At 43.5% G+C, this 14,818-nt stretch overlaps 1 protein-coding gene across 7 annotated transcripts in view; it reads right to left on the bottom strand.

Annotated features, from left to right (window-relative positions):
• asap1b (ArfGAP with SH3 domain, ankyrin repeat and PH domain 1b) overlaps nucleotides 1-14,818 on the bottom strand; it is a 68,732-nt gene that overhangs the window by 31,889 nt on the left and 22,025 nt on the right. For 4 of the 7 annotated variants that reach the window (XM_090199789.1, XM_090199788.1, XM_021562909.3 and 1 more), the window contains 5 exons: nucleotides 11,205-11,277; nucleotides 10,177-10,322; nucleotides 8,203-8,277; nucleotides 3,699-3,748; nucleotides 1,830-1,959 (listed from right to left, as the gene is read on the bottom strand). In XM_090199789.1, the coding sequence (XP_090055915.1) occupies nucleotides 1,830-1,959; nucleotides 3,699-3,748; nucleotides 8,203-8,277; nucleotides 10,177-10,322; nucleotides 11,205-11,277 (474 nt within the window). The remainder of the gene's footprint in view (nucleotides 1-1,829; nucleotides 1,960-3,698; nucleotides 3,749-8,202; nucleotides 8,278-10,176; nucleotides 10,323-11,204; nucleotides 11,278-14,818) is intronic. The other 3 variants (XM_090199790.1, XM_090199791.1, XM_090199792.1) reach the window with 1 other exon arrangement.

Below are 14,818 nucleotides of genomic sequence, written 5' to 3'. Positions count from 1 at the left end.
TGAGTCCGTGGGAGCCGAAAAAACGGCTAAACATCTAAACGTCACTGAAAAGGACGGCAATATACAGATGTGGGATCTTAATTTGAACCCGTTTGAAAATAATCCTGCAGCAACAGGAAATGTGAATTATTATGTGGATTATAATTCATAGACATTTTTTGTAGGGGTTGATAGGTTCTTCGTTAGGGAAAATCAAGTCTGACATTTTAAAGTGGAAATCACAAATTTTAGAGGCCTTTTTAAACCTCGAATACACTACAAATTTGCATTTCCTAGTGTGCATGAAAATGGCCAGCAACAAAAGCATGCTCAAATTAAGATCTTACATCTGTAAAATATCATGAGTAAATTATAAATTGTTTTTGAAATGGATAACTAGAATTGTTTTTCCTTTATTTTTCAGGAACCACTACGGCCTCCAAATTAGCAAATTCCTCTGACAAATTCATGTCCGACGAACAAATGAATAAAACATCATCTTAATCTGAGTTTATCCCATGGCGTACCAATCTAGAACAGCTTGTGAAGAATCACTGCTAAGCACCATTTTCAGCTCCGCACACAGAGGACATTTAATCTATTCCAGAATGCCCTTCTAAGGCAACTCCTGTCCCCCAAAGCTTCTGTGCTGCATTTCTTACCATGTGATCCTCTGTGTGTGTATGTGTGTGCTCATGTGCGTGCTCCCCTGAAACCAAACACACAGTCACACACATATTGCTTTTGTCTGTCTGAGTGTGTGCGACTCAGAGATTATCCACTTTTTGTTTGTGGTGTCTGCGCTGTGGGGTGGGTTTAGTGTGTGTTGTGAATGCCTGTTGGTGCCTGTGTGTTATGGGGCTTTGTGTGAATGGGAGGCGAGGGACGCTGCAGTAGCAATGTCTGGTCTCAGATCAGATGGAGAACATAGCTTGCTGTCCTGAGCGTCACCTGGTCCCTCCCATACTAGCAGCGGTAGCAGTGCAAAGTGGGATGGAAGATGGATTTGGTGTAACAAATGGCACCCTATACCTTATATAGTGCCCTATGGGCCCCTGGTCCAAAGTTGTGCACTGTGTAGGGAATAGGGTGCCACACAATGCTAGCAATGTTATCAATATATAATAATAATAATAATAATAATAATAATAATAATATAGGCCATTTAGCAGACGCTCTTATCCAAAGCGTTTTAATCAAGCATGCATACATTTTACTCACGCTTCTAGGGTCGGGAGTTTTTCTTGTCAATATGACTTGAGCAGGAAAAACTTGGGGCCCTAATTATAAACTCTGGGCCCCTCTAGCACTACACTAGAAGCAATATCAAACCATCCACAATAACAACACAGTGAATGAGATCACCCTAAAAACCCAAGAGGGACAAACCACCCCGCGACTGCTGTACACAGAAATAGAGGTGGATGGGTTGAGCTCCTCCATGACTGCTCCAATTAGAATCCCACAGTGAGGCACTAAGTTAATATGGAAATTGTCAGTACCGTTATGCCAAGTGAGGAAATAATCTGCAGATAAAGAGGGAGAGAGGAGTAGGCGTTTACATCCGCCGGGAGGCAGCTCGTTGGCACAGCTGAGCGCATCGCTCGAACAGTTAGTTATTTTGCTCTGCCTTTTCTATAGGAGGATTGGAGCATAGAAATACAATATGATACTGTTTTTCGTGTCATTTTGGGGATATGTGTAACTAGGTTATAGCATAATCACGTAGAGAACAGAGGTTGGCACGGATGCCGATTTTATGTCGTCCTCTTAGGTTTGCCCTGGGGTGGCAGGGCCCCGTCAGTGCCCAATCAGTGCCCTCTAGTCTGTGCCCAGTGCCCGCTTCTAACCTCACACATCTGGAGTTGGAAGAGACGGCGTTCCTTCTCCATCTCCTCAGCAATCTCAGCGCCTGTTATCTCTGTACGAATCATCCCGTGCTGCTTGGCATGCTCCCTCTTCTCCTTCTCGATCTTTGTACTGAAATCAGAGACAGACAGACAGACAGACAGACAGACAGACAGACAGACAGACAGACAGACAGACAGACAGACAGACAGACAGACAGACAGACAGACAGACAGACAGACAGACAGACAGACAGACAGTTAGTTAGTGAAACCAGACAAGACAGGCAGACAGACAAGAAGGAAGGAAGAAAAAGAGGGCAGACAGACAGACAGACAGACAGACAGACAGACAGACAGACAGACAGACAGACAGACAGACAGACAGATAGTTAGTGAGACAAGACAGGCAGACAGGCAAGAAGGAAGGAAGGAAGAAAAAGAGGGCAGGCAGGAAGAGAGACAGACAGTGTTTAATAAATCCATGACCTCACATTTAAATCAGACGGAATTCTCAGCATGAAAGAGAGCTTTCACAGGGCGGAACATTCCACTTAAATTATTGTTGTAATATACAGTACATCAGATCTGACATTTTAAAGACACCAAAAACAACTGTATGTCTCACACAAGCACACATCACCATATACAGTGCCTTCGGAAAGTGTTCATACACTTGACTTTTTCCACATTTTGTTACGTTACAACCTTATTCTAAATGTATTAAATTAATATATTAAATAAATACAAATCTACACACAATATGTGTACGCCAATCATGACAAATAAGGTTTTTGGAGATTTTTGCAAATGTATAAATTATTAAAAATAGAAATTCCTTATTTACATGTATTCATACCCTTTGAGATGAGACTCGAAATAGAGCTCAGGTGCATCCTGTTTCCATTAACCATCCTTTGGTTGTTTCTACAACTTGATTGGAGTCCACTAGTGGTAAATTCAATTGATTGGACATGATTTGGAAAGACACACACCTGTCTATAGAAGGTCACACAGATGACAGTGCACGTCAGAGCAAAAACAAAGCCATGAGGTTGAAGGAATTGTCCGTGGAGCTCTGAGACAGGATTGTGTCAAGGCACAGATCTGGGGAAGGGTACCAAAAAATGTCAGCAGCATTGAAGGTCCCCAAGAACACAGTGGCCTCCATCCTTCTTAAATGGAAGAAGTTAAGAACCACCAAGACTCTTCCTAGATGGTCGCCCAGTCAAACTGAACAATTGGGGGAGAAGAGAGAGATCCTTGATGAAAACCTGCTCCAGAGCGCTCAGGACCTCAGACTGGGGTGAAGGTTCACCTTCCAACAGGACAACGACCCTAAGCACACAGCCAAGACAAGCAGGAATGGCTTCAGGACAAGTCTCTGAATGTCCTTGAGTGGCCCAGCCAGAGCCCAGACTTGAACCCGATCGAACATCTCTGGAGACACCTGAAAATAGCTGTGCAGCGATGCTCCCCATCCAACCTGACAGAGCTTGAGAGGATCTGCAGGGAAGAATGGGAGAAACTCCCCAAATACAGGCGTGTCAAGCTTGTAGCATCATGCCCGAAGAAGACTCGAGGCTGTAATCGTTGCCAAAGGTGCTTCAACAAAGTACTGAGTAAAGGGTATGAATTCTTATGTAAATGTAATATTTCAGTTTTTTTATTTATAAATTACCGTAGCAAAAATGTATACCAACCTGTTTTTGCAATGTCATTATGGGATATTGTGTGTAGATTGATGAGGGGGAAAAAACAAGTACAATAGGGCTTTAAACTAAAGTCAAGGGGTCTGAATACTTTCCGAAAGGCAAACCTCAAGTGTCCCAACACAGCTAGGTACAGGCCCACATTTATTAACACACTTACAATTTAGCTTCATAATCCTTCCAGGCTTTGTCAAAGGGCTTCTTGATATCCTGAAAGAGAAGGGAGAACAAAGTATCAGTAATCAGCAGTAAACAGGTCAATCTGGAATCCCACAGTCCACTCTTGAGAATTCTCTCTCTCCAACACAGCCCCACATAGGGCTGGCACAATTACCGTTTAACCATGTAACCAGCGGTTATTAGAGCTGAGTGATTCATGCTTTTAGAGGTCAGTAAAGGTTTTGGTTCGACTATGAAATAAAAAATATTGAAAAAAAAAAGACATTTTGTTTTCGATAAAAATGTGTAAACATTACATTCACTATGCATGAATGAATAAATGAAATTCGATTTTTGTGTCAAATCGCCAGTTGGTAACCCATCCCTTATGGGATTAAATGACCACAACAAACATTACAATAATTCACTGTGATAATTCTTCTTTCGGTGTTCTCTGCAACACGCATTGCATAAAGAGCATAAATACAAAAATAACAAAATAAACACATAATAGTAAATAACAATAATTATATCCCTAGAGCAGTACAAAAAACATACATACATACTGTACATACATACATATAAATAAATACAGAAAACTGAAACACAAGGCATTTGAACCAAGTCTGGCACAAAGAGAAGTTTCAAGTGGGAGACAAGCCTGTACCCAATCTATATACACATGTACCATTTACCACATAGAAGCTAAATATTTTTAATAATTTAATTATAGGTAGCCCTTTTTCTTTTATTCCAGGCTTTATCTAAATATTCTGCAAACAAAAATACACGATGGACAAAAAAAAGGTTGTCCTCATCGCTAGGCTACATAATGTCAGGGTATATCTGGTGGGCTTTCTGGAATGAGAGCAAGCGTATATGGTGGTAGAAAGGCCAACAGAGGATCAAATGAGTTTCCGTCTCTATTTCTTCAAGGTCACCATCGTTACATAGTCTTTCCTCTTCCATTTCACCACCATAGTGACCTGTTTCAATATGCAGAGGCAATATCCTCGACCTTGCCTGTTTCAATACGCAGGGGCAATATCCCCGACCTTACCTGTTTCAATACGCAGGGGCAATATCCCTGATCTTACCTGTTTCAATACGCAGGGGCAATATCCCTGATATTACCTGTTTCAATACACAGGGGCAATATCCCTGATCTTACCTGTTTCAATACGCATGGGCAATATCCCTGATATTACCTGTTTCAATACACAGGGGCAATATCCCTGATATTACCTGTTTCAATACGCAGGGGCAATATCCCTGATCTTACCTGTTTCAATACGCAGGGGCAATATCCCTGATCTTACCTGTTTCAATACGCAGGGGCAATATCCCTGATCTTACCTGTTTCAATACGCAGGGACAATATCCCTGATCTTACCTGTTTCAATATGCAGGGGCAATATCCCTGATCTTACCTGTTTCAATACGCATGGGCAATATCGCTGATATTACCTGTTTCAATACGCAGGGGCAATATCCCTAATATTACCTGTTTCAATACGCACGGGCAATATCCCTGATCTTACCTGCGCACAGTGGTGTAAAGTACTTAAGTAGAAATACTGTGAAGTACTACTTAAGTCGTTTTTTCGGGTATCTGTACTTTACTTTACTATTTATATTTTGGACTTTTACTTCACTACATTCCTAAAGAAAATAATCTACTTTTTACTCCATACATTTTCCCTGACACCGAAAAGTAGTCATTACATGGTGAATGCTTAGCAGGACAGGAAAATGGTCCAATTCACGCACTTATCAGGAGAACACGTGGTCGTCCCTATTGCCTCTGATCTGGCAGACCCACTAAATACATCATTTGTAAATGATGTTGATTGTACCCCTTGGCTACATTTTAAAGACAAGTAAATGGTGCTGTCTGCTTTGCTTATTAATATAAGGAATTTGAAATGATTTATACTTTTACTTTTGATACGTATATTTTAGTAATTACATTTACTTTTATACTTAAATATATTTAGAACCAAATACTTTTAGACTTTTTCTCAAGTAATATTTTACTGGGTGACTTTCACTTTTACTTTAGTAACTTTCTATTAGGGTAACTATACTTTTACTCAAGTATGAAAATTGGGTACTTTTTCCACCACTGCCTGTGCACATAGCGATCTCTTGTTTTAGGTAGGTTATACATAATATATCTCTCACACACAAATTCACCCTGACTCAAACAAAAGGTTCTCAATTTGGGTTTATGATTCATCTCCTCCGCCCATTTAAAAAAAATTATAATATCTATGACTCCCTTCATTTGGTTTTCATACAGATGTTCACAGTCAGACTGTCGCAAAAAGTCAGACATTTCAGTTGCCCATATATAGATCCCATTGAACAACTTTACTGGCTATTCTGGCAATTCATTATGCGGGTTGAATTCTGTCACGACACAGAATAAAACAATTAATAAAAGCCCCATGATGGTAGTGACTGCCTACGACTGCTTATAACTTATTAACCAGTTATTCCTTTACTTGAATAAAATATATTTAAGTTGTTGTGTATACAACATTTGTTTTATGTGATGACTATTTCGTTCCAAATCATCTCATCTCTATAGAGCTGCTGAATATGCTGTCTGACAAAAATCACTATTTTAGAAGTTCTTCAAAGTAAATAAGGCATACTTTTATGACTGCTGAATACCAACTATCAATCACTTAGATCATGTCTTCTCAGGTACAGATACCTCGCAAAGAAACTGCTCTCTGTATATATCCCCTCTTGATTGCGCATTCTTCCATCTCTTACGTAGCAAGGTGTAAAAGAAACACAGACCGGACAAGTTTAGCCGCGCAATGGATTATGGTAATTGTAGTTCGGTTGGAGCAGAAAACGTAATAATTATATAGAACAGTGACCTGTTGAAAACTACAACTCAATGTACAACGAACACATTGAGCTCACAGAAAGAAAACAAACTAAATAGATTTTTTTTTAAACAATTGAACCGACATCGGCCAATTAGTTGGTTAAAAAAAAAAGACATGTCAGTTAATCACTCAGCACTAACGGTTACGGATGAAGACAGTCATGAAAATAAAACAACTGTCATAACCGTCTTTTTGTGTGTGTGTGTGTGTGTGTGTGTGTGTGTGGAACGAACTGCTGACGGGACGGCGGGCATTAACATGAACTCTTAACAACGTGACAAAACTTTGTGGCTCCTTGCTGAAAGAAGCAAGGCGTGGAAGCAAGCGAGCAAACAAACCTCTTTCCCTGGCAGTTTGACTGGCAAACTCATGGGTACACTCGCAATGGCTACCTGGTATTGTGATACACTCATTTCCATCGTAATGTCAAATGTTCCTTCAAATGATCTTAACTGATGTGGCTCATGCAATGGAATGTATTTATTTGTAATGTGAAGCAAAACAGACAGGGTTGATTTAGACTCAAAAGGACTGTTGACAACATGTCAACTATAATTCCTCTCCAAATCTTGATTGAAAACAAACACATTTGCACAATGACCACTTGTTGTGTCTCAAATTCATCGTTACAGTTGTTGGTTAGCTAGCTTACAAATTAGCATAGACATGACAAGAGTCAAAACCCCATAAAACAAGACATGGTATCAATAACAAAATAAAAACGGCTAAAATGAGCCACATGGCAGTTTCTCGTCGTTGTTGCTAGCCATCTGACCGTCCAGAACCATAACAACACACGGCCCTCTGCCTCATCGACGGGCGTGCATCGCTTTCCTGATGTTGTCAGCTAACCCGTCTACTGATGGGTACACTTCCTGTTTTCTTCCTGCTCTGCTCATATGCGTACACTCGCAAATGGCCGGCAGTCCACTCACCATGCCATCATTGACGTGAATGGAGACGCCCGTTCTATCCTCATTCTATTTCTACAGCAGCACATGCAGTCAGGAACGGAGGAGAGGAGAGGAGAAATGTGCATCTTAAATATTCAAATGATCATCACGGTTGTTACAGTGACCGTTTAAGCTGGCCAACAACCGTCATTCCAAAATCCCACGACCGAACAGTTCACTCCCTAGCGCCGCTCTGCCACTGCAGCCAAGGCCTCAGGCTCACAATTTACGTTCTGGAGCCCACTACCACGCCCACTCCATGTGTCCAACCTCAAGGGTTCATGACCCGTTTATTCATGGCGCTCGCCTTCAGGCACAACACAAGGACACTGTTTACCCCACAAAGATTTACAGTGTGATCTGTTAAACAGTCCGGCCCACTCGCTCTCCCTCCCCCTCTCCATTTCTCTATCTTTCTTCCTCTCTCTCACACACACACACACACACACACACACACACACACACTCTCTCTAACACTTTCTAAAACACACACACACACACACACACAGATGAATGGACAGCTCTACTGAGTGGGCTCCCTCTTCTCTTCCCATCATGCCTCAGTGCTAGGCCCTCCCCTAGGGGGTCATGCAGACAGAGAGGAGTGAGGAAACAAGGGAGAAGAGGAGGTTACTGTAAATCTTACTCCTTTCACGCCTTTCAGGTCCCCCTTCAGCAGAGAGTCCAGGGTGAAGATTACATTATGGTTCTGGAGCTGGAGCTGGAGAGAGAGAGAGAGAGAGAGAGAGACAGAGAGAGAGAGAGAGAGAGAGACAGAGAGAGAGAGAGAGACAGAGAGAGAGACACAGAGAGAGAGACACAGAGAGAGAGACACAGAGAGAGAGAGAGCAAGAGAGAGAGAGATACAGTGACTTGGTCAGCAGGGCAAGCGTCAAGCAGCTACTGCTTCAGCATTCAGCTGGAGTACATCAACACTTACTGACAGACCCAGTATTATCTTCAGTCTAAGGGTGAACTCAATCTTGGCTATTTAGGAACCACTGAAAGCATTTTAGACTCTTAAAATGTGCTAAGCTATTAGCTATTTAGGAATCAGCCAAAGTAATTTGCTTACTCTAACCAAATAGATTAATGCCGGTAATTATTCCTGAGCATTTATTCCATTTGGGTCTGTGATGGCCAGGGCCAAGTTCCATTGAGATCCGTGGCTCTGGTCATGGAAACAAACATCACTTAATGTCCACTTAAGTACCTCTGTTGCAAAGGCCCAATGTCCAAATCAATCACCTGCTTAATGGCCACTGCTCCAGTATTAGAGCTGGCCTCGCTCTCTCTGCCTACTGCTCACTACTTTTACAGACCAACGGGGTGGTCTCCTTCCTCTCACACTGGACTCCAGAGAGAGGCACCTTTTTTAAGGGTGGTAAATACCACAAACTAGTGCCAGCGTACGAACAGTTCACTCCATAAACTACATAGAGAGAGAGAGAGATCGAGAGAGAGAGAGATCGAGAGAGAGAGAGAGATCGAGAGAGAGAGATCGAGAGAGAGAGAGATCGAGAGAGAGAGAGAGAGATCGAGAGATCGAGAGAGAGAGATCGATCAAGATCGATCGAGATAGAGAGAGAGAAATGACCTTTAAACTCTGTAGAAACCAATGACAATGTATAATTCCGTGACAGGTTCCTGTGAGGGAGTTACTAACATCAAGACCAACAGCAGTGCACACTGACCATCAGCCCAACTTGGGCAGCAGTTATGGAAACCGAAGGATATATTTAATAAACACTGAAATGGCAACTGTGTCTGAAAATAGATCAGTGGGCATCTGTGCTTGGTCATGCATGTTGGTGGCCTTGGTTGCCAGTGTTCTAGGTGAGCGAGAATTTAGACCTACCTAGACCACACACATACACTAAATGGTTGATACACGAGAACGTATAAAAGGCAAATGTATGTCTTCGAAATATCTCATCCACAAAAGTGTGTCTGTATGATAAAGTGAGAGACGGGGAGAGAGGGAGGGAGAGAGAACAATATATTTTTGGACTTTGCACCACTATAAGGGATGTCGAGAGTTGCTTGTCCTTTCAACACGATTACAGGCAATATGTATTCAACCTCCCCAGGCAGTGCCAACAAGTGGCTGATTTAATAAGAGGGTTCCAGGAGGGCTCACACACACGCACACAGTAGTCTGCTGCGGTTCAGTGTATTTATAGGGAGTCTAATCTCACTGCCAGACACACAGGAAGAGAGCAAGGGGACAGCAGCTCCGTCCAACAACAACCACTCACACACACAGAATTCCAACAGGACTCATTTCTTCAACAGAGACGTCAGGGGAAATCTATGGCAGAGCGATAAGAGCAGACAAGCTGAACGCTAGATCCAGCAGCAGTCAGCCATATTGGGATGATCGCAATGACGCTTTTGTCGGGGGGGGGGTCTTTTACTTCGAAGAAACAACTTGATAAGAGGGGGCCGATTCAGCGGAATTCGAAAACGGTTTGCAGACGCCTCTCCAATGAAGACAGACAAGTTGCACAAGCCTGCTCCCAAGATGGACAAAAACACATTCCTTTTTGTCAAATACGTTGTGAACATTGTGGAATTCACCGGCCAATAACAACTGATCCGTCAGTCCCCCCCATCTCACCAGGTTCTTGAGCAGGGTTGACAGCTCCTTGGTCAGGGTGGAGAACTTGACGAAAGCTGTTCCCAGGTCAGGGTTTTCTTGGCTGATGAAGTTGCTGCCAAACTTATCCAGAGCCTGGGCATAGTTCTCCTCATTCTGGACGTGGTCTAGTGGAGACAGAGGGAGAAAACCAGGGTTAGCATTCGGTTCAACAACAAGGGTGGTGGTGCTAGGCTCGAACATCCCCTAATTCCCTTTATAGAGCACAACTTTTCATCAGGGCCCATAATGCTCTGGTCAAACGTAGTGCACTGCATAGGGAATAGGGTGCCATTTGGGAAACACCCACGGAGCGGTGATCGTGGTCAAGCATTGGAAAGGTTGACATCGGCCACCTGGCTACAAATGCAACAGCTCGGCGTGCCGTCGACTCGCTTTTGCCATTTCAATCAGATTGTCAGACTGTCAGGCTCAACATGTATGGGTGAATCATGTAAACTGGGTGTAGGTGAATGGGTTGCAGAGGAGCATCGGTAGACTGCCATTTCATTAGGAAAAATGTATTGACGCATGACGCAATGGGGTCAGACTCCCATTCGTCGTTTTAGGAGTACAGCTCCATCAGGGCCTTGTGTGTGCAAGTCTGCTTTTCCCATCATTGCTGCTTTCCCCATCATTCAAACAGTCGCACCCATCTGGACTTATCATTAATGTAGTAGGCATAAACCGAGCATCTGGACAGTGACTGGGCTTGAACTGTTTCCAGTCTCCGACAGGAGACCTGAGAGAGAGGTCAGGTGAGAAGAGGCCCAGAAACCCCCTATTCAAGGCCCTAACAACCTCCAAATGAACTGACTTTATGTGGATAGAAGCTTGAAACTCTGTAATATTGAGATTCATAAGAGGGCATAATTACTCACCCAGACCAGTCTATTTATAGATAATAGCTTTTCAAGGTCTTTCACAAGCACATCCTTCCTCAAAATCCTCTCTGGGATTGGAACCGTTAACCCTCTGGTTAACGAGCCTAGAAAACTGAGAAAACTCACCTTGGCCTGAGCTGTAGATCGCCTTGACCGATTTCTTCACCTTCTGCAGCGCAGTCCTGTCCTGATCCAAAGCCTGTGAACACATAACGAGCGAGAGAGAGGGTGGTTAAGGACTTATAGTAGCATCACAGACTGGACTTTTGTAACCAAAAGACAACAACATTGTTATACTGTAAATGTTAGTCATTTCTGAGTATGAGGCTAACGCACTGAACCCCTTTGAGCTATTTAGAGTGCTTGCATAAAAACGGGCATAACAACATACCAAATGCTGAAAAAGCACCAGTTGACCTAAATATGACATTCAAAATGGCCAACAGAATTCCAAACGGTTAGATTCAGTAGCATCATTAGGACAGTACTGCCCGAGGTGGAGCAGCTGTGTCTTACAATGCATCTCTTCTCCACTCTTCTGTGTTTCACAAGTGGAGAGGAAAACCATGACAACATGCTATTCTGCTAGTCCTGCTATCCTGTCGGTGTTTAAACATCTATAAATCATACAAATCTAGATCCTAAACGCATACACACGAGTGCACACATTTAGTATCTGTCCGAGGTCAAGATCACTGCCTTAGATTTACTTATTGATAAAATACGGGGAAACCCCCCAAAAAGCTCTGCTGTACCTCGAGTAATGAAGTTTCTACCACTCATTTACATATTTCCTTGATTTATGATCTGTACTAGCACAGTGATTGAATCAAAGGCAGATGTTTGTTTACAGCCGGGCGGCCATGTTGTGTTTAGTGCTGCCTGGCCAGTGCTGCCTGGCCTGTGCTGCGTCCCAAATGGCACCCCATTCCCTTCATAGTGCACAACTTTGACCGGACTCCTATGGGCCCCGGGTCCAAAGTAGTGCACTATTACCGTATAGGAAATAGGGCGCCATTCGGGAGGCAACCTGCGATACCGACCTCCAGATCCTCTCACCGCACAGAGCGTGCAATTAAGAGAACGCTGATGTCATGCTTTTATCGCCGCTGAGGGCAGAGCTACTCTGAAACTCTGTTCTCGGCTCACAGCACTACTAACGCCTACATGGAAATGTGTTTGTTATCAAAAACTCTTGAGAAGAATAATGTGCAGAATCTCTGTGCGGGAGCGAATGTTGAGTGAATGGTGTTTTTTCGATGCAGGAGTTTCTGTGTCATTCGCCATTAGAGACAGATTCATTGACTGGGAGGTTGGATCTGCCAAAACAAATGCTCAGTTGAATAAGATTTGATAGCATCACAAACAGTACTTTCACACACACACAGAGATCATCAATGAAAGCGCTTACGGTATTCTATCCTTCAGATTCCAAATGTTTCATTTTCACATACTGTACATGTGGATTTTAAATTATTCCTGATCCACAGTAAATTAAGGTATATTTATGCTTTCCTCTTTCTCTGAGGTAAAAAAACGATACATATTTCACTCATTAAAACGGAAACTCACAGAACCATTACATTGCCACATTCACTTATGGAGAAGATAAACACCAACATAAATACACTGCTTTAGGACCGGAGGGAAGGCACGCTACGTTGGTGGAGCTCATTAAATTTCATGCATTTTAATTAAGCCCGGCCTCAGTTGGCTCCCGGACAGTTTAACGTGGCTCTTCCCCAATTACGGCTACAGCAGTGCATGGCCCTGGGGCCCTCTCTCCCAGGGCACTGTGCTTTGATCTCTCTCCCTCTCTCTCTCTCTAACGCAGGAGCCCGGCCTGGCTCAAGTGCATATACCATTGCCTACATACAAATACTCACCTACAGTAAGTAATCTTAAATTTCAGCGTGGTCCTATCTAGACTAGAATATAAAATGAGTGTGTGATGTGTACGCGCGAAGACGGAAACCCTGTAGAGAGTGATATTGGTACAATCAACACCCCTTTCATAAATCTGAGCCTATACCATCCAACACGTTTCTTTGGCTCTCGCAGTACTCCATTGTCTACAATCTTGCAAACAACCTGTTTATCCCGAAGTCTCTCTTCCTCTTAGAGAAATACTAAATGATCATGGTACTGCAGACCAAGGACACCGACAAGGTCAGAGACACCATGGTGGACCCCCTGACACCCTAATCCAGGAATGGTTATTCAGTGAGGCAGTAGAGTGAGATGACTTCTCCGGAGAGAACAAAGGCAAGGCGGGCAGCAGCAGGCAGACTGCCTCTCTAATGGTGTTATAGGGGGAGAGAGAGAGAGGGACACAGAGAGAGAGAGAGAGAGAGAGAGAGAGAGAGAGAGAGAGAGAGCGAGGAGCAGCTGGCACCCCCGCCAAAGTTCACCCATAATCCTCTCTGTGTCTGCTTTGTCCTAATTAAATATTCCGCTTTGATATGAACATGATTTTACATTAATACGGAACATGCTACGTCGACTTGCCGTTACAGGGGCAGGGATGTCGGATGATGTGTGTGTTGGGTACCCAGGGTCCTTGAGACTGCAGGATTAGGGTTTTTAGAGGCATTTGTCCTATAGCACCAGCATCAGTTTTCCCACAGAGTGAACCACAGTGTTGATGCCATTTCATGCCATTTATAATTGACGACGAAGCGACATACAGTATGTGTCGGCCGTATGGATTTCAGTTACGAATGAGCAATGTCAATCATCAATGACATTGCTGCCATTCAAAATAGCTAGGCTAACATATTCATCACAGCAGTACACTTTGAGATGCTTTCAGGAAAATTCACGCCCGATATCCACACATTCTCATTCCACATTTGTTGGTTTACTGTAAAATATGCGAGCAAGTGTCAAAGAGGAGAAACGCTAGATGTGTAGGAGGGAAGTCGATTTGGCTTTTAGCATTCAGCTCAGTCTCCAAGGGACAAAATAGTTAAATGGAACACAGCTCACTTGGCACAGAGTCCTCTGCACCCCCCTGGCAACCAGTAAGAATGCATCTCAACTCTTGCAAGAATGCCTCACAAAGCCTGCAAACTATTCAATATAGTCAATGCTTTGTTCTGATCGACCAACGGCCAATGTTAAGCTCTGACACAGCCTAGTGTGATTGGTGAGTGTGTGGGCCAATGAGTGCAGATCTAGATCTGAATACTCAACTCAAAACAAGAGTTGGAGGATCGAGATGTATTATACCTCATTTCCTAAAAAGGGATTCTACAGCAGCTCAAAGTACATGTTCCTGTGCAGATTCCCCTGTGAAACGCCTATGACCATGAAAGCCCACTTTGTGCTGCAGTGGATTCACACAAGTCAGTCAGCATGCTGTTAAAGTGCCAGTACGTCCTCGCAGGGACAAGAACCCAACCCAAAGAGGTCAAGGACCCAGCAGGGAGAGGTCAGAGGTGAAGGACAGTGTGATGGGACACGGAAGGGTAGAGATGATGCAGCTTCAACACTTCCTGGAGTTCCTGCCTTATCCTCCCAGTGCAGAGCAGACCTGGCATTTGCCCTCCAGCCCTCCTTCCACAGGAAACAGGAAGCAGCAGGCCTGACTGTCACTGAGCAGCCACCATGTCCTGGTCAGGTCTCTCTCTTAGTTATGACCAATGTTCCCTCTAAGCGGAGCACATGAGCAGGCGTGCAGCTCCCCCGAGACTGCTGCGCAGAAGAAATATCAGCCTGCACAGAGAAGCACGAGATTG

Source organism: Oncorhynchus mykiss, chromosome 15 (genome assembly GCF_057628025.1).
Source record: "Oncorhynchus mykiss isolate SJ-2025 chromosome 15, ASM5762802v1, whole genome shotgun sequence".
Lineage (NCBI taxonomy): Eukaryota > Metazoa > Chordata > Actinopteri > Salmoniformes > Salmonidae > Oncorhynchus > Oncorhynchus mykiss.
Note: the sequence above shows the minus strand (reverse complement) of the source record. Positions and strands in the feature narration are given on the sequence as shown.